This window comes from Mauremys mutica, chromosome 9 (assembly GCF_020497125.1).
Source record: "Mauremys mutica isolate MM-2020 ecotype Southern chromosome 9, ASM2049712v1, whole genome shotgun sequence".
Taxonomy (NCBI): Eukaryota; Metazoa; Chordata; order Testudines; family Geoemydidae; genus Mauremys; species Mauremys mutica.
The window spans coordinates 14,294,434-14,314,060 of NC_059080.1; the positions used below are offsets into that span (position 1 = coordinate 14,294,434).

At 39.5% G+C, this 19,627-nt stretch overlaps 1 protein-coding gene across 3 annotated transcripts in view; it reads right to left on the reverse strand.

The window, feature by feature from the left end:
- The window catches only part of THOC2 (THO complex 2), a 105,506-nt gene that overhangs the window by 4,061 nt on the left and 81,818 nt on the right, over positions 1-19,627 (reverse strand). For 2 of the 3 annotated variants that reach the window (XM_045030101.1, XM_045030102.1), the window contains 12 exons: positions 18,127-18,258; positions 17,854-18,038; positions 16,921-17,105; positions 16,507-16,609; positions 15,067-15,503; positions 13,690-13,748; positions 12,134-12,169; positions 8,645-8,782; positions 8,207-8,276; positions 7,970-8,127; positions 6,995-7,071; positions 6,838-6,885 (listed from right to left, as the gene is read on the reverse strand). In XM_045030101.1, the coding sequence (XP_044886036.1) occupies positions 6,858-6,885; positions 6,995-7,071; positions 7,970-8,127; positions 8,207-8,276; positions 8,645-8,782; positions 12,134-12,169; positions 13,690-13,748; positions 15,067-15,503; positions 16,507-16,609; positions 16,921-17,105; positions 17,854-18,038; positions 18,127-18,258 (1,608 nt within the window). In that variant the 3' untranslated portion in view covers positions 6,838-6,857. Of the gene's footprint in view, positions 1-6,837; positions 6,886-6,994; positions 7,072-7,969; positions 8,128-8,206; positions 8,277-8,644; positions 8,783-12,133; positions 12,170-12,957; positions 13,749-15,066; positions 15,504-16,506; positions 16,610-16,920; positions 17,106-17,853; positions 18,039-18,126; positions 18,259-19,627 lie in introns of those variants that run through there. The other variant, XR_006582183.1, reaches the window with a different exon arrangement.

The following is a 19,627-nucleotide window of genomic DNA, read 5'->3' on the forward strand; positions in this document are numbered from 1 at the left end:
TCGGTGGTAGGACACTTCGGCCTCTATAGCATCGAGATGCACCCCAATGAAGTCCAGTTTCTGCACGGGTATTAGTGTTGATTTCCATGTGTTGATTTGTAGTCCCAGCTGCAAGAAGAGAGAGATTGTCGTCTGCATAGTGTCTATGGCATCTGCCCAGGTGGATGCCTTTAACAGGCAATCATCCAAATAGAGAAAAATTGTCATTCCCTGTTTGCGGAGGTGTGCCACCACTACCGGGAACGCTGTAGAAAACACCCGAGGCGCTGCTGACAGGACAAGTGGCAGAACTTTGTATTGATAATGTTCTGTCCCCAGAGTAAACCTGAGAAACCTCCTGCGTATGGGAAGTATGGTTACGTGAAAATAGGCATCTTGAATTGAGGGTCAAAAACCAGTTCCCCTGTTCCAGTGCTGGTATTATTGTTGCTAATATGACCATCCTGAACCATTGGATCCTTATGAATTTGTTTTCTGAGGTCTAAGATAGGCCTCCATCCTCCATTCTTTTTCTGGGTTAAGTAGTAGTGGGAGTAAAAACCCTTCCCTTTGTGTTGTGATGGTACATGTTCCATGGCACCCAGTTGTAGGAAATGGTATACTTCTTGCTGTAGAAGGTGTTCATGACAGGGGTCTCTGAAGAGGGAAAAGGAGGGAGGGTGGGATGGAGATGAATGGTATTGTATAGCCTGAATGGATTACCTCCAGAACCCATTTATCTATGGTGATGGATTGCCATACATTTGCAGTCTCCAAAAACAGTGGATGGTTAGTGATGGTGTCAGCACTGAAGAATGGGGAAGGTCTTTGGGTCCTCAACCAAACTCTCAAAATCGTTGTTTTGAAGAGGGCTGGTGGGATGGTTGATGATGCTTTGGAGGCCTCTGTCTTTCGGTGTCATGGTGCCTCTGTTGCGAGGCTTACAGGACAGACTTTGCGTGCGGAGTGGGATAATATTTACCCTGTTTTCTTTTTGTTGCAGGTGTGTATATAAGGGCAGCAGAGCGTCGCCCTTGAGTCTTACAGAGTGTGAAGTGACTCATCAGTTTTTACCGCGAACAGCTTCTGGCTATTGAATGGGAGGTCCTCGACGGTGGATTGTACCTTCCTTGGGAAGCTAGACAGGTGAAGCCACAAAGTCCGGCACATAGCTATGGCAGTGGCTGTGGAGCACACCACTATATTGCCCACATCTAGAGAGATCTGTAAGGTGGTTCCGGATAGGAGTTGGCCCTCTGAAATTATTGACTTAAATTGGTTTCTTTTGTCCTCCGGTATGATGTCAATAAATTCACTGAGTTTGGAGTAATTTGTGTGGTCGTATTTTGCCATTAGGGCAGCATAATTGGCAATCCAGAACTGAAGAGTGGCAGATGAAAAGGCCTTGCGGCCAAAAAGATTCAAACCTTTCCACTCTTTGTTGTATCGAGTGGATCTCAGGGTACGTTTACACTTACCGGGACGGTCGACGCGGCGAGTTCGACTGCTCGGAGTTCGAACTATCGCGTCTGATCTAGACGCGATAGTTCGAACCCCGGAAGCGCTAGTTCGAACTCCGGTACTCCACCGCGGCAGGAGGAGTTGCCGGAGTCGACCCTGGAGCCGCGGAGTTCGCTTCCGCGGCGTCTGGACGGTAAGTAAGTCGAACTAGGGTAGTTCGAATTCAGCTACGTTATTCACGTAGCTGAATTCGCGTACCCTAGTTCGACCCCCGAGCTTAGTGTAGACCAGGGCTCAGTTGTTGTCTGCCTCATTGGTTGGCAGCATCGACCACTAGTGAATTTGGTGCAGGGTGAGAAAATAAGTCTACTTCTTTAGAGGGAACATAATACTTCTTATCTGCTCTCTTGCAGGTGGGCAGTATTGTAGCCGGGGTCTGCCATGTTTTTGGCCAGTCGTTTATGGGCAGCACAACTTTAGATTAGGAGGATGTATGGAGAATGTCCAGTAGTTTGTGCTGGGACTCTGGGACCTCCTCTAGAGGAATCTCTACGGTATCAGTGATTCTTCAAAGAGTTCTTGAACACATTTAAAATCATATACCGCTGGAGGTGGCGGTAGCATTATGGCCTCGCCCAAGGACGAGGAAGAAATGTTGGATGTTGGTGTTGTATCCTGTTCTTGGGTTTCCTCCTGTTCTTCAAATGCTCTCCTCAGTGGGCTCTGAAAGTACAGCAACTGAGAGTGGTGAGGGAGCTCTAAGCCTCATTTTGTATGGGCTTGGAGTCTGGGGTACTGTCTCCTGTATGCCCCCAAGTAGGGCAACTGAGTAGTGAATAATGTCAGCCCTGTGATAGGTTTTAAGCTGTACAGGTGGATCCAGTGCTGAAGTAGATTGAACGGGAGAGGAGTGCTGAGATGAGAAGGCAAACTCATCCTCAGTATCTTCTTTCTCACTAGAGAATGGTGGGGCCAGTGGGTGAAGTGGGCTGACGTGGTGCTGTGCCACGTGGTGCCAGAGAAACATCAGTGGAAAAAGGTGATTCAGGCATCAATGAGACATGAAGGTCTGCCTGATATAGGAAGAGGTGCGGTGCCGATGGTTTCGGTATGAAGGTAGTCAGTGCCAACAGTGCTGTTGTAGTCGCAATTGTTGGTGCTGACCTTGGAGCGCTCCGAGTTGTTGGGACAGGAGGTGGCGCCATAACTTGCATTGAGGCAGCTCTGTCGGTGCTGTAGCGGAGGTAGGTTTCTGTTTGCATCTCTGATCCAAACCTGTACACTTAGGGTCACTGGTTTTCACGGTATGTGTGGTACCAGACGATCCTGGTGCCTTGTAAATACTCAGCCGCAGTGCGATTGGTACCGAGGATGAGGAGTGGGCTAGAGTGTGCTTCTTTTTTGGTGGCTCCTTGAAAAAAGTTGAAGCACTTTTCCTCACTGCCTTTTTGGAAGAGTGAGCCTTCCACTGTGAGACAGGTGAAGTTGCCATGGAAAATTGTCCAGGGGAGGTCTGCAGACCTGGATCAGATGCTGGGTGTAGAGACTTCTCCATTAACCATAGTTTGAGGAGTGGGTTTCTGTCCTTTCTGGTGTGAGCTTCATGTGTCTCCCCTAGGCACCGGACACACAGAGTGCCCGTCCGAAACCGGGATCACCTCTTAGCCAGAAAGGCAGTGCTTGAAGCCCAGTGAACTGGGCATGGCTCGAGTTATAGTGGCTCAACCTTAACAGTGAACTCTAACTATGAACTCTAACTAAGCTAAGGGGTATTCAAACTTGGAGTAAAGGGGGAAAGGAAAAAAGAATTAAAGGAAATAAATGGGGAGAAAGGAATAAGTAAACCTAAGTAGGGTACTAAAGACCACTCTAAACTCTAAGTTTAGCTATCAGTCTTAACATTGCTGGGAACTCCATGTCAGACCGAGGATGGTTGAGAAGGAACTGGGGTGGGAGTGGGAGGGTGTCTTGTCCTGCAGTGCTAGGTGCGAGATGTGGAGCGTGCACGCGGGGCCCAGACAAGCACTGCTGCTGAAATTCTCCCATCAAAGGCACCAACACCTGAAGTGCAGCACCTTTGAAGCACTACTTGAAGAACTGACATTTACTTAAGTGCTTGTTTCTTAAACTATGCTACATAAATTGTATTTTTATGATCATACTTCATCTGAATGTATTTCAATTCTCCATTTATGAAAGCACACATACAGGAACTTCTGGTCACATGTAGTTTGGTATTTTAATACAAGATAAACTACACAAGATTAGCCCCAAAATAACTCTGTCCTAGGCTCAGAACTCAGCCTGCTCAAGCACACTCCCTCAAGAAAACATTTAAGCAAATCAATATGGTTGAGACCATTTCCCAAAGGTCAGCAAATACTGGCTTTGTTGAATGAACAAGGGAAGTAAATTCCATAAATGAGGGCCCTTCAGAGAACACAGCTTCCAGCTGTTCAAATATAGTTTAGTGCCTTGGTTAAACTCAGAATGATATAAAAGGAGAAAAAAGTGTCCCCAAAATAGCTAGGGCCCTGACTCCTAGCATCATCTCCTTCCCCCTAGATCCCACCAAAGGGCACAGGGCACCAGTGTGATTTTCATTACGCAGTTACTTCAGTTACCTGCTTTTGGCTTTAGTGGCTGGGCAAGCAATGTCACCAGGACAAATTGTCAAAACCCTTCTAATAGCCGAGCCAACTCAACTTCCCTAATTGCTGCAAATACATGGATATCACCTTTATATTTGCAGACCATTTCTGCAGATCGGATGTGGATACAAATTTTGTATCCTCACAAGGCTCTACTAATTGCTTTTTGGAGTAATAGTCCCAGTGAAGAGGATGCCTTCTGAAGTAAGTCCCCTTCCTCTGCCATATCTGTGGTGCAGAAAAGAGAAAGCAGCTCTCCTGCACCTCTGTATCCCTGAGTCGAGGGCAAAAAGCCTTTGCCACCCTCCTCCCAGCAGCAGTGTTATCTCCAGGTTGCGCTGTCAGAGACACCACAGCAGAGATGCTGCTGTAATTTTCCTGTGGGGGACACTTCAAAATATCTCCTTGGCAGGGGTCCTGTGATGGTACAAACTACTCTGCTTAACCCTTAAGTTATTGATACATATTCTGGCCTTTATCTCCATCTTTGTTTGTCATATAAATATACTGAATGGTATTCATGTTTTAAGTACTGCCACCCTTTTAATACACTGATTTTTTGCTAGTGGTGAAAGCTTACTACTATATTTTGATGGCATAAAGGGGAGGTAGAGAGGCTGAAGACCTTACCCAGGTGGCAGTACATTTTATAATATTTCAGAACAAAGTTTACTATAGCTGGGCAATTAACTCTAAAACTTCAACAAATGTTTAATTGAATAAAAATTTGAGTTTGCTTCAGCTGCATTCTTCCTTATATTTGCTTTCTGCAAATATGCACAAACGAGTCTACAGCCCAATAATTTTCCACAGAAACAATTCATCAAGTAATTTTGAATGGAGAACAAATATAAGAAAATTATAAACTGCTCACAGGCAACTGGTAAACAGAGAGGCTACATTCTTTGAATAAATTATTTGCTATGCTTTAGTCAGTCAGCTCTAATATTTACCAGCCATAATTACACATATTTTACAAGTATCAGAGGGGTAGCCGTGTTCGTCTGGTTCTGTAGAAGCAGCAAAGAATCCTGTGGCACCTTATAGACTAACCCGTATTCACCCACAAAAGCTCATGCTGCAAAACGTCTGTTAGTCTATAAGGTGCCACAGGATTCTTTGCTGCTTCTACATATTTTACAGAATGTAAAATTATCCATTGTCCTCTGGAGAGAGGCTGGCAGTGACACATGGCTTCTGAGATTAGGTGGATGGGTGAATTATTTTGAAATCTAGAAGGGCACCGCTTCCCTGATCGCCACAAAATGAACAGTGTTCGGAGACTCCTAAAATATCTGAACACATAACTGCTTGCTAAAGACTCGTTTTTATCTTTCAAATTCGAATTTGTCAGCATTTCTTGGCATAAGTAAATTATTTACCAATATTTTAATGAATCTGTATATGTGTAAATGTCTAAAAAGCCTCAGAAGAGGATTTTAGAAAACTTGATTAAAATTTTTCAAATGTTTTTGGTACATCTCTCTTGATTCACATCCACATTCAAGTTGGAATTTAAACATGAATATGTTGAATTTGAAGTTGATCTTGTCTAGACTTGTCTCTCAAGACCTATATGTAAAGCTTTCACTTATTGTCCAATCTTATTTGGAGAGGCCAAAGACTACATAGGCATAATGAACTATGCTTTTCTCCAAATGGGCCGGGCTACTCCGCTTGACTTGAGTCAGAAGCCTAGAGGCTGGTGGGGATCGAGGACTCCCCAACATGGGTCTAGCCTCTGTCCCAGGTTTACTCCGGTGCCGCGGCATAGAAGTCCTCTTCCTAGCCTTTTTGGCGTGCCCAGAGGATGGGGAGCGGTGCCGACTAGTCAATGGCGTCCAGAGTGGCATGCCGGAGCCGCAATCAGCGCCAACTCCACCAAAATATCTCGGAGCCTAATGTCCCTTTCTCTCTTGGCCCGAGGCTTAAATGACTTGCAAATCTTGCAGCGATCGCGCTGACATGGGTTTCCCCCAAACAGCGTAAACAGTCCGCGTGCAGATCACTCACTGGCATAGATCGCCTACAAGTGTTGCACAACTTAATACCCGAGGCATGCCCCGGCCTGGGTGCTCTAGCTAAACTAAACTAACTACAGGTATCATACACTGAACAAACAAGTTGTTTTGGGGATGAGCTACAGCAAAGCTGGAGCAGAGCAGTTCCGAAGCACCTTCACTGGCAGCAAGAAGGAACTGAGGATGGGACCAGTGCGCAGCACCCCTTATACCACGCCATGGATGTGCCACTCCAGGGGTCGCTAGGGCACTCCCCTACAGTTACTGCTACGGGAAAAACTTCCGGCATCGGTGCACATGAGGAGCACGCACACCTATGTGGAATACACATGAGCAATTACTTGAAGAATAGCAGCTTGTTAGCAAGAGATTATCAAGCAGCAAGTGGATTATCAAGGGCTGTCTACATTATAGCAGCCTTGTTCCCAGCTGCTGCCCAGAATCTCCACATCATTATGTGTTGCAGTCCCCCTCTAATATCTCTCTCTTGCTCCCCAACTCAGCCCCTGTATCAAGGCTTCTGAGGGAGTCCTCTTAGAGCAGCCTGGGGCTGTCTTCCTTATTTTATGTGCTAGGGGAAATTTTTTGTTTTGATCCCCTTTTATGCCACTCTGGTCCTTTAATCCACCTTAGAGGGGTCACAGCAGAGATGCAAATTTTACCCATAGACTTTAGCAGGTATCTTCAATACTTTGGTAAAGGGAAAACATGAAAATAATTCTTACCTTGACTGGAACAGTCTTCATTATCTGTGCTTGTCTGAAGATTTATGAGTAAATTAAGCATTAAAGAAAAATGTTTTAATTCCTTAAGAACACAGAGTTATCTTACTTCACTTTTTATGTTACTTAAAATTTCAGTGATCAAAAATTAAAAGGATATTGTTTCTTTTCTTCTTTCCCTCCAGCACTGTCCCGTTTTTCCTTTTTTTCTGTTTTTTCTTTATCATGTCTAGACTCCTGTGCAAAATTTGTATAGGGAAAATAAAGTAAAATATGTTTGAGTGTACAAAGAAATTGGATTAGCTTAACAACGTTTGTCTTGAAGTCGCATTTTTCAGGAACAGAACTACAACATCAAGTGAGTTAGTGTACTTATCATTGCCTCTTCCAATTATCAATTTAACGATATATTAAATTATTGTAAACAATTTTTCCTCAAAAACTCCAGTAAACTCCATATGCATAGTTGAAGACAGATCTACTGTAGTCACAATCATTTTAAAAATGTCTTAGAAAGAAGACTACACTAAATGGGTGGTTAGGTGTCTTCTTAGATATGGCTACACTCTAATGACTGAATATAGTCTTCAAATTTGAACACATTTCCTTACCAAGGGCCAAATGAGTTTTCCCATATAGATTTCTTGATCAAATATAAGCTAACTTTGGCATAATCAATATTTAAGTAAGGCTCCATTTCAGAATTTTTTTCTGAAAGTAATTTTTTTTTAACTGAAAAGGAACCTTAATTCCCAATACCAGCGAAGTATACAAAACGCTGTTTTAAAATATTAGTCCCTCAATCTAGGCTATAAACTCACACCATAGCATTCAAAAATAAGTATTATCTGGCACAGAAGGTTTCCTCCATCATTGCTACTAACATGAAAGGTGTTCCCTCATGACTTATCCAGACAGAGTTGACTATTGAGTGTATTAAGTAAAGTTGCGGCTACCTGGTCAAAAATTCCAGATGTATTTTGCTCTGCCATTTGCAATATCTGTGTCTAATACACAGGCCATACACCAGGGCATTCAAAAGCTGAAAAATAACTCCAAAGCATTACCTGGCTCAAAATGTTTCAATTAAACGGTTTAGTAGTAATAGACAAACAAGAAAGTTTATTCATTTTACCTTTTTGCTACCAGAGGAACTTTTCTCCATCTTTTCAGTTTTGATTGAATCACCTTTTTCTTTGCCTGAAGATTTTGATTTATTCTTCTCCTTTTCCTTCTCATTTGAACGAGGGGAATCAGATGGACTTTCACTTTTACTATGTTTTGAAGAACCAGCTGGAAAAAAAAACGCATATCACAATTCATAATAATGACTGGACACTTCAAGCATAGAAAAATGAAATAAAACACATACTTGTTCCATTTTCCTCTTTACGCCTTTTGGTTGAGTCCTGTGGTACCTCCCGGTCACTATTTGAATGATCCTAAAGCCAAATACAATTATGTAATGTTAGCAGATTAACAGATGCTGATTTCTAAAACAGAATCCTAAATAGAATACTGTACAAACACCATATTTTTCAAGTTTTTAAAGGCAGTTGCATGATTAAAGTTTGTTTAAAGCTTCTGAACTTACTCCCTTGACATGGAAGATTAAAATGCAGATTAGAATCTATTAACGTCAAGTATTGACCTTTTAAGAATTAATAGGGCAAATGAAGAATAAACCCTGCAGCAGGTCACTTCTGTCTATAAGGGCTATCACACCAATTATAATTATTATGGCTTAGAGTCAAAGAATGAGTCAAGCATGCACCAACTTTCTAAGCTATTTCATAAAAATGTCACAAACCCTTTTTCGATCTTTCCTATCCTTTTCATCTTTCTTCTCTCTCTCTCTGGATCTTTCCCTGGACTTGTCCAAATCTTTCTTGTCCACTTCTCTCTCCTTACTCTTGGACAGTGCGGGAGTAGTGTGGTTAATGTAGTGCTGTTAAATTAAGGCAATATTACTGAGGATTAATAATGTCTTCCTAAATGTGGAAATGAAAAAAAATCCTACTGTTTACTGCACCAGCTCTATCTCAAAGAATAAAAACTAAACATTATTACTTTCCAGCCAAGCAAAAGGTTAAAGGCACCTTTATTGTCCATCTGTGGGAAAAAATGTAGAATTATACTCAAAAACTCTGTTAAAAAAGTGTCTTATACAAAGCTGAAAATTCAAGATCCATTTTCATAAAGAATCAGCACTAGCTTGAACAGAAGATATACTTAAGGTAAATAATGTTGTATTAAAAACACATTAAGTTGTTTATCAGTAACACTTAATATAACCAATGCAAACCAGGTAGCAATACTGTTGATTCTGCCAATGAAAATGCCTGGACTTACTACAGTACACCTAGAATATGGAAATCCTGACTTTCAGTACCACAGAGGTTATGTAGAACTAACTTCATTTGCCCAATTATGGATCACTGTCAAAATTGGCTTAAATGATACATCTTTTTTATATTAGCATCCCAACAGATTTCCAGCATATAGAAGAATAATTTACAAATGACCCAGGGATGACTTAATGGGATCTATTTTTTAAACATGTTATTACTTTTTGTTAAACAGTAATCTTAAACCACAAAGTGTTTAAGTCATACATTTTTGGAAGATACTCAGAACACTGAATGGGTTCTCCAACTGCAATACTATAAACAATCAAAGAAACATGAGTACGGACACAACTCAACTGAGCCACAAATCCTCAAACTGCTGGCTAGTGGAGAGAAGAATTCTTCAAGTTTGTTTTGCAAATTTTCCAGCATATAATTAAATTAATTCTATCTTTAAGCAATTTCAATATTCTTTCCTCAGAGTATTAGCGACAAACGTGATTGTTTTTAATATTTTTTGGCGAGGGACGTGGGAAGAAAAAACAAGCACCATCATGGAATGAGTAAAAACCCCAACAAATTTAATTCATTTCCTTTGCTTTAGTTCCAGGTTTCAGCAAGTATAATTTTTAAACATACTTCATTCCCTGGTTTGTTCATATCCATGAAGTACAGAATGTTCAGCTCCCTTCCTCCAGTGCACACTTCCTGCTCCAACAAAATGCCATAGCAGGCAGTCTCTTGGGGATATCACAACTACCATAGATGAGCACTAGAGAACATGGAGTCTGCTCTATGGTGGAAGTTTCAGATCTTTTATTCCAGACTCTTCCCACTCCCTCATATTTAGCTGTCAGTTAAGATCTTCTTATAATTAATCATTCTACTCAACAGTATACAAAAAAGAATACTTAAAACCTTAGTCAACTGCTGGTTATTTAAGATGAGCTTTTCAAAAGCACCAAAAGGATTTAGGTACCCAATTCCCATTAACTTTCAATGACAGTTGGGTACTTCAGTCTTTGAAATTTGCACCCTTTATTTTTAGGGACATGCGTCAGGGAAAGAAGAGGGTCTGACTTCCTTATTCTATAGACAGAGTTCATACTCCAGTGCTACTTTATGAGGGTTGTGATTTACCAGTAGAACGCATGCTGGTTCATTTAGTCAGAGAAAGAAGGAGCAACTGGAAGGGAGGGTGGGAAGTGAAAAGTAGAGCTCAGAAGAAAAGCACTTTATGAACAGTAACGCCAGGAAAAACTGTGTTAGTACAGCGCCTAACTCAGTGGGGTCCTGGTTCATAACTGGGACCCCTAAGTGCTACAATAATACAAATAAATAAAATAAACAAACAAATATATGTTACAGTCCAATACATAAGGACATTCAGCAGCCAACACTAAAATTGAGCTGTTTATTTTGAATTAAAGCAATATAAGCAATTTGCAGATTATTTAACGTATGTTTAATTCAGCTGTTTGTGTTAATCATATGCACCAATGCACTGGCATATAAAAATTATTTAATTTTACTTCTGAAATTAGTTTAGGAAAAACTGTCTTAGCTAATAAATTTTTTTCCAATATAACACCCCCCCACCCGCACACAAACCAGTTGTTAACAGATGTGAGTGGGAGAGAAATGTCTTGGATTTCTGAAATCAGAAAAGCAATGCTTTCAAAAGAAGTTAACAACCCCAAATATTTAAAATGACATACGTTACATAGACGTGACATCTGTGTAAACAGGAAAACTATGAGAATTTGGGACATTAAGGAGCTGATGCTCCTGTCTCCCCTTCTAAATGTTCCTATGTATGCTGTACAGTTAGCACTGGAAACACTTAGAAAAACCCAGTAGATTAGCAAACTGGCAGTTGCAGAATTACTGCTGCTGTTTGAAAATTATATAAAAAAGAATTCTTCTAAAGACTTATTTAAGCAATCTGAGCTAAAAGGTACAATAATACCTGATGTACACTTTGCAGTAAGCAACAATTCTCTCATGCATTTTTAAACTTGTTTCCTTGTAAATGATAAAGCATAACGACAGATGAAAATCTATAAATTAATTGGGAAATGTTCATAGTTGCTTAATTTGATATTATCAACATTTGTGCTAATAAATACCTATGTTATGATTATTGGAAAGTATTTTATTTATTAAAACTGACTATTGAGATCTTGTGTTAACAGACATATCTACTCCCCGCCACACACACAGTAACATAGAGCCACCAAGAAGGATAAGAAATTATTCTAGTACATTACCAAGTTCAAGTATTTCTATGTGCTCATAAATGTAATATCTGATTATTTCGGTAAATATGTTTAAAATCTACATTAATGCTTGTTTTATAGTCTTTTCTCAAAATATCAGAATGTACTATACTTCAAATATCTTTTCTATGTATTTGTTTTAGAGGACAATTCTACAATATTTTAAATTTGAATTACATTTATGAAAAAAAGCAAGCATACCAATAAGATAACTTAGTTGTTAGCTACCCACCATCTCTGGAATCACACTGATGGTGGTATTGATGGAGGTTTACCAAGACACAAATTAGTGGGGGCTACTCTAGAAGCATGAATACTGCCATAGTGTTGTTTTCTTTATGCAAAGTAAAGTTGCAGGAATAGCTATGAACTATGAAAAAAATGTGTCTGAGAAGGATCAAGGAGAGGTGAAAAATTAAGTGACCACCCTATAAAGTACTGCCAACATTAACAGACCAATGCTGACCGCACACTGTGCCAACTGTAGTTTATTCTATAGATCGAAATCTAAAGGCACATGTGTAAAGCACATTTATACGATGGTTGAAAAATCTGTTTCTATGCCAGCACATACATTTCAATTTCTCTGGTAATGTATAACATCCACACAAGATTAAAATCTCTCCACATGAAATACAAATGTAATCTTGGTGACAAATAAAAGATTCAAACCTTTGCTGAAGAGTCCTTGAGTTCGCTGAGGCTGTCCTGTAGAAAATGAATGGAGATGACACGTAAACTGGCATAATTTTCAGAAACCAGAGGAACTTTGGGAAGCAGGCCGAACCTTGAAACAAAAAACAACTACTCCTTCCAGAATAAATCTGATGTTAATATTTTATACTGAACAAAGCTAAAGCTAAAAAACAAAATTTAAATCTTATTTCTAAACTAAATTATATCAGCAATATGATTCTTTAAACTACAAAAGTAAATTTGTTCATATTCAATGTCATAAAATATTAAAACCTCCCCTCCACCCACAAAGATTTCTGCAATAGTTAAAGAAAAATATTCTTTAAAATGAGTGAGCCACAGATGAAGTAAGATTTAAAAAATATATTAAATGTATCTTCTCCACTTACAGTTAAACGTGGTAGAAGTCTCCTAGAATGACTTTAGGTTTCATTTTGCAAAAAAATAGATAGAGAAAAAAACATATACTTGATGTTACAATTAAGTCCTTATCACTATCACCTGGTTCCTCAAAACTGATTATATGCACTTTTTACTTTTATTTCTGCAAAATTAATTATTCTTTAAGTAACTCTTAGATAAAGAAAGATGTATTCTTTGAAAAAAACAAAACAAAACAAAACATTGAATCTTTAAGTTGGTAAGACGGTGAAGTTTTAAACACCCCACATAATCCATCACAGTGCTCTTGAAGTATTAGTAACTTACAGTTTTAAAGGTTCAACGTACTGCAAATTCAAAGATTCCATGAACTTAGATGGTTTAGAAATAAAATTAAATATGGAGCAAGGAATGGCTACCCTGAGTCTTCAAGTAGGCTACACCCACGGTATTGTGCTGCGCTTGAATGCTTGGGGTTTCTCTTTGCTGGGTGGTAGGCTTGGTTGCCACATCTGGTTTTATCGTAACGCAGGGCTCAACATGGTGGGAACCCATTGGAATATAAACAAACCTCGAAGGGAAGGTGCAACAGAAGCTGCATGCTCACTGAATATACACAACTACAGGAGAACTGATCACCAAGGAGACTTTAAAATGGAACTCCTTTCAAGACTCCTCCTTGGAAGGCACACATCGGTATGATGCTCATCAAGAAGCCTGATGAATTCAGAGGTATCCGTATATCCCGTAACATCCAGAAAATCTTCAGTGCTATATATTCTTCAATATTAGTGCAGAAAAATATGCTCCATTCTGCTGCAAAGACTCATTTGCTTGTAGCTACCATTGCATTCCAAAAAAAACTGACTGCTTAAAACAATGAGGCACTTCTGTGTAAAAATTTTCTTGCATTTTTCAAACACTATTTACAAAATTTGTGCTAGGTCCTTGAAGTTTTATTTTTTCTAATTAAAAATATTTAATAGAAAAAAAGAGTCCACCAATAAAGAAAAGGAATGCATTTTCTAATGCAAGATAAAACCTCCAGTGGTTCCAGTATATACTTGGCACAAAACTTGAAGGAAGTCGGACACTGGCATTCCAAACTTGTGAGCCTAATATGGGCGCTGCCTTCCTCAGGCTATACTAACCTTTACTGTTGAGGAATGTGATGGAGAAGAATGGGTATCAACTTTGCGACGTTTTTGTTCTAAAAAAGAAAAAAAGAAAAAGAAAAAGAAGCAGTAAGCATTAAAACCCTAGCAAGAGGGGATAAAATCTGATTATATTACTTCGCAAAATACCAAAGAAGTTTAAAAATAGAATTAAAATTTTACTGTTGGAGGATTAAAACTATTGATTATCATCAGGAGAAAGTAACAGGCCTGATCCCATGGATTCCAAAATTTCCCATCTGCAGAATCACCTGTTTTGCTGAAAAATTGTGCTTTAATGTTTAAACTTTCATTTAAAATAATCTGTGTTTAACCCTCAACCTTATGATGAAAACCTTGAAAATGTAGAACAAGTGGAAACTGGTGCAGACCCATTTTTCTGAGTCTGCAAATAGCCTAAAAACAATTGTTCTGAGATGTGAGGTACCTCATTCATCTAAAACACACTAACACCAAAGCCCTAAGATAACTTATGTCAACATTGTTAACTATTTCACTGATGGGAATAGTTTCTACTAAAATTGTCAACAGCTTTCCATTTCTTCAGATGCTAAAAGCCCCAGCTGTTGCCTACCCAAATGCCAAAAACTCCAGCTTTCCTCCAAAAACTTCCATATGCTGTTTATAATACATTCTCACTACAACATTTTTTTTGCAGAATTCAGATTGTTTTTGCTGTAGGCAACCTGTGGCACACGTGGCAAAGGCAGCACGCAAGTTGATTTTCAGTGGCACTTACACTGCCTGGCTCCTGGCCACCGGTCTGGGGAGCTCTGCATTTTAATTTAATTTTAAATTAAGCGTCTTAAACATTTTAAAACCCTTATTTCCTTTCATAACACAATAGTTTAGTTATATATTATAGATTTATAGAAAGAGACCTTCTAAAAAAAGTGAATAAATGAAGACTCAGCACACCACTTCTGAAAGGTTGCTGACCCCTGCTATAGAGTATATGGGACCTCAGTTACAGTAGGCAAACAATCAATACACATTTCAATGTGTAATCTATTACTAGATGATAGTACAATTTTGAATCTTCACAAGGATTTGTTACAAGAGATATTCAAATGAAACCATATTTGAAATTCTTAAAGGCAGTGGGCTCTATAATATTCTGCTCTCACTGACGGTGGCGGGAACAGAAAACACATCCCCCACAGTTTGCTTACTAATGCTGGAAGTGATGATCTTTTTAACTACCTGAACCAAAAAGTTAAAAAGAAAAGGGTCTTTTATAATTAGATGCTAATTAGCATAGTTACTCTCCTTCTGCCTGCCCCCAACCATTTTTAGGTATTAAGCAACTTTCAAAGCTTGAAAAGGCAACTTAAAAAAAAAAGTTTAATTTACCCCTTTCAGACTCTGATGTTTCTGATCGGGGAACAGGTGACTTCAAGGACCCAGCTACTGACAATTTTTCTCCTCCTTTAATATTTTCCTTGGATTTCATATCCTTCGCTACATCTCTTTCTCTGGATGGCTCCTTTTCTCTCTCCTTTTCTGCAGCGAACTTTGACTCAGCGTTGGTAACAACTGTCTTGGATTTTTCATCTTTTGGCGTTTTTTCTTCTTTCTTGGCTTTTTCCTTCTCTTTGTCAGATTTTGGTGTTTTTTCCTTGGTCTCTCTTGTTTTATCATCTTTGTTTGCCCGTTCTTCCTTTGGTTTATCTTTTCCATCCTTTCCAAGTGCCTTGGCCTCTGGAATGGCAGCCGGAGTCTTTTCTTTTTTTTCTTTATCTTTTTCCTTCCCACTTTTTTCTTTATCATCTTTTTCTTTAATAATTTTGCTGCATAAAAAAAGCCCAGTGAGTGCTCAATATCAAAACTAGCTTCAGTTTTCATAATCAAATGCAAATCAGTTTTTACTTTTCAAGATTAAGACAAAAAAACCCTTTTCAAAATGCTAAATAAGTGACAAATTCCTGTCTCTCAATGTTCTTCCACACATCTTCATAGCAACAAACCAGTACCTTTCTTCTAGCTAAAATGGGAGGATATAGGAAACAATGCTTTTACATGATTAGCAGGGTTCTGATGCACACAGAAATAGTAGGCATTACAAAACATTAATGTTTTTGACTCAAAGGTTATTCCAGCCCAGCAGTTGTGTAAACTGACTATGGGTATGTCCAGGCAGCAATTAAAACACCCGCTGCTAGCCCAGGTCAGCTGATGTGGGCTTTTGGGGCTCACACTGCAGGGCTGTAAAACTGCTGTGTAGACATTCAAGTCCAGTCTGGAGCCTGAGCTTTGCGATCCCGCATGGGGGAGTGGGGGGTGGACCCAGAGCCTGGGCTCCAGCCTGAGCCTAAACGTCTACATAGCAATGTTGAGCCCCGCAGGTCAGCCACGGCTGTCCCACAGGTCTTTTATTCCAGTGTAGCCATACCCACAAAGTACAAGTACCCAATTAGAGCCACCAAGCACTTGTTGTGAGATGTCTAGCCCACTCCAACAGATTTCAAGGATTGGGTTCACAGTATTTAAAATGGATCTTTAAGTTCAGCATATTAGATATGATTATTTCTTTAGTGAAGCTTTATTCATTTAACTTAGTATCGTTTTGTTGCATAATTTGGGAGAAAAGCATTTCATTTATCAGTCTTCACTTGCAATTCCTTTATCTAATGGATCAAAAGGACATAATTTGCAGATTTCTACTGCACAAAAGTAGAGAAGATCATTTTCACCTCTTGCTAAAAAAACCCTTCAGAATAGACAGGTCACTTTCAAATGTAATTTCATTATTCTGCAGTCAGACAATGATGAACTGAAGAATAGATTTCTCACCTGTTAGAAGCACTGTTTCCATTGCTTGTCGTCACTTTTGGTGTTGCATTGGCAGCTTTATTAATAACTTTCACAGCACCCTGAGTTTTCTCCTTTAGTTTGTCTATTGAAAAAGATGCTAAACTTAATCTACTGAGTTAGTACTTTGGCTCAATGCTATATTTGAACACATAATACTTCAAAATTCATTTAAAGTTAGGCTTAATTTATTGACAGCTAAATTGATCACTATGTATTTGTCAATAATGAAGGATTAACAATATAAGTAATAAACAATATTTAAAATAAAAACATGTAACGGACCTTGTTAGTTTTACAATTTGATGGTTAAACCACACAATCCTTAAAGTCAATTAAAAAAAAGGGTCAGAATTATAGCATTAAAACAATTATCTTTTAAAATGGATGGCTTACCAGTCTCCTCAGCAGTGCTTTCTTCCAGTTTAGCTGCATTTATTGTGAGTGATGCAGGCAGCCCAGCACCACCTGGTCCATTTTGCACTGTTGCAGCTACAGCATTCCTGGCAGGGGGGTCTTTGTGGTGGAATTCATTTTCCGGTACCATGTAAGGCTTTCTACTTTTCAATTGCCCAGAATAGCTGAAAGTCGCACAGTGTGTTAAATATGCACAAACATAAAGCAAAATATAAACATGGGTTACTGTTTAAAAAGATTAATCGAGTAGTTTGCGAATTATTTAGCGCTTTTTGGAAAATGATCTGCAGTATTCTCTTTCTCCTTCTATTACTACCATCAGTTCTTTAAAGACCCTGACCCTCCAAACCTCTGCCATCTAAAAACCTTCAAAGAAATAAGCCAGTGATTTTGTGTTACACTAATAGTTTTGAAGCTTTGCTAAATCAATGAAAGTGATGAAATAAAATACCTTCCCAGCAACCAAGACAAACATGGATAATTTTGCATTCACCACATCATGAAAAAATAACCATAATTAAACTGCGAAAAGTATTGTTTAATTTAACCTTCTAGAACTGCACATGCCTAGACTGAGTAATTGTGTAATCTTGTATCTATAACCCCCATCTTTCCTTGTTTTACCCTCCTTCCAGCTACTTATTACCATCACTGGTCCTGTTTAAAATTATATTATAAGCTCTTTAGGGCAGGGATTGTTACTTTCTTTTGTCCTGTGGCGAACCTAGCACACTTCATCATCGTCATCCAGTACAAACCAGGAGCCTCAACTCACACCAGCCTCAAAACACAGGATTGCAAGATCGTCCAAGATACAGCAAAAGCCAAATGTGTCAAGACTGGAAGAGTTCCGAGCCTTTGGAATCCTTTCATCATCCATTTAAATCTCTTTTGAAAGTAAGTTGTTGTTACCCCATAGCTAACGCATATAGATCAGGTCTCTTCTCTTTCTCTTCCTGACAGATTTTATGTACTCTTCTTTCCAAGGCCTGACCCAGGTTCAGAACTTTTGGATACCATGGAAGGATTTTGGTCAGCACAATCAGGATATTTCTGATATGTGTATATTCGCCTGTTTCAAGGCAGTGTACAGAAGCCTAGAATACAAGGTATAAAATACAATCAAAGTAATTCTCATTAATACTTGAAAAAGTGGGTCATATCAACTTAACATCCTTTATTTACCTTAGTTAATTTATAGTGCCATTTGTGTACCACATGTCGAAAGTTCTCATAATCTAACTGATCAGCTTTGTTCCCACCATCAAATCCAGTTGCCCGTAATATGGTAAGGAAGCCTGGATAGTTGCCACATTCCTACATGTATGTAAAAAGAAAAAAAAAAGTTAAACTTATTCAGGCAGCGGATTAAAATAATTTAACTTTTGCTGAACTGAAGAACATTGCTTTCACTAACTCTGGTATATGCAAAGTTTAAAACGTTCACATTTAGCAACATTTATACAGGTATATCTGCCACATTCCTAAAATAACTTTCATATATCAAAACAGTTACTTACCTGTACTGTCACCGTTGTTCTTCAACATGTTCCAACAAATCCTGCATCCTGGTAGGGGGTTAGACTAGATGACCCTTGCAGTCCCTTCTAGCCCTATGGTTCTATAATTCTATGTGGGTGCAGATGTGTATTTCACTCAGGTGTGCACACGCAATGCACAGAAGCCGGTTAACTGTGTTTAGCAGAACTTGTTGGGACAGCACAGGCACAACCACATGTCTCCTCATGGCCCCTCCCAAGGCTATTTCAGAGTGGTGCTATCCAGACCCACCTCAGTTCCTATGAACCAGAATCTATGTATGATGACTCTGATGCAGAGGGGATGGAGGGAGAGTCATGGAACACATCTGCACCCACATCTTGAACAACAAGTTACAGCACAAGTAACAGATTTTTCTTCTTCAAGTGGTTGCAGACTTGTATTCCCCTCAGAGTACACCTACACAGCAATTAGACACTCATACTAGCAGTCACAGGGCTCCAGCTGCAGGACTGTTTCACTGCTATGTAGACTTCTGTGCTCAGGCTGGATCCCAGGCTCTAGGACCCTGCAGAATGGGAAGTCCAGAGCTCAGGCTCCAGCCCAAGCCCAGAAGTGTACATAGCAATGAAACAGCCCTGCTGCCCGAATTGGCAGGCATGGGCCAGCCATGGTTTTTTCTTTGCTGTGTAGGCATACTCTCAGAGGATTTGCAAGCAGTAATGGAAAGAGCTGAGCTTAGTCTACTTAAATAGTGACTACAGAGTTGCTCTTTCAAAGCTTGCATCGGACCTAGATGCAGTTGTGATAACATAGTTTGATAAAGGTATGCATGGAGGACCAAGCAGAAACACTGTGTATGTCCAATACTGGAACATCCCTGAGAAACGCATCTTGAAGCAGCTTGGGCCTTTGTTGAATGAACCAAGAGCCTTTATGGAGCTGTGGTATTTGCTATGCCATATGTTTTGCTATGCAGGAAGTAATCTAACTGGAGATGGTCTGTGCCGAACCACCTGACCTCTCATCTAGTCCACGTAGGAGACAAAAAGCCAGGGTGATAATCAAAATGGTTTAGTCCTGTCCAAATATAACACTCAGGCTTATTTTACACCCGACATACGAAGGCACCGTTCATCTGCATTCAAGTGTGGCTTAGAAAAAAAATACAGACAGGTACATTGTT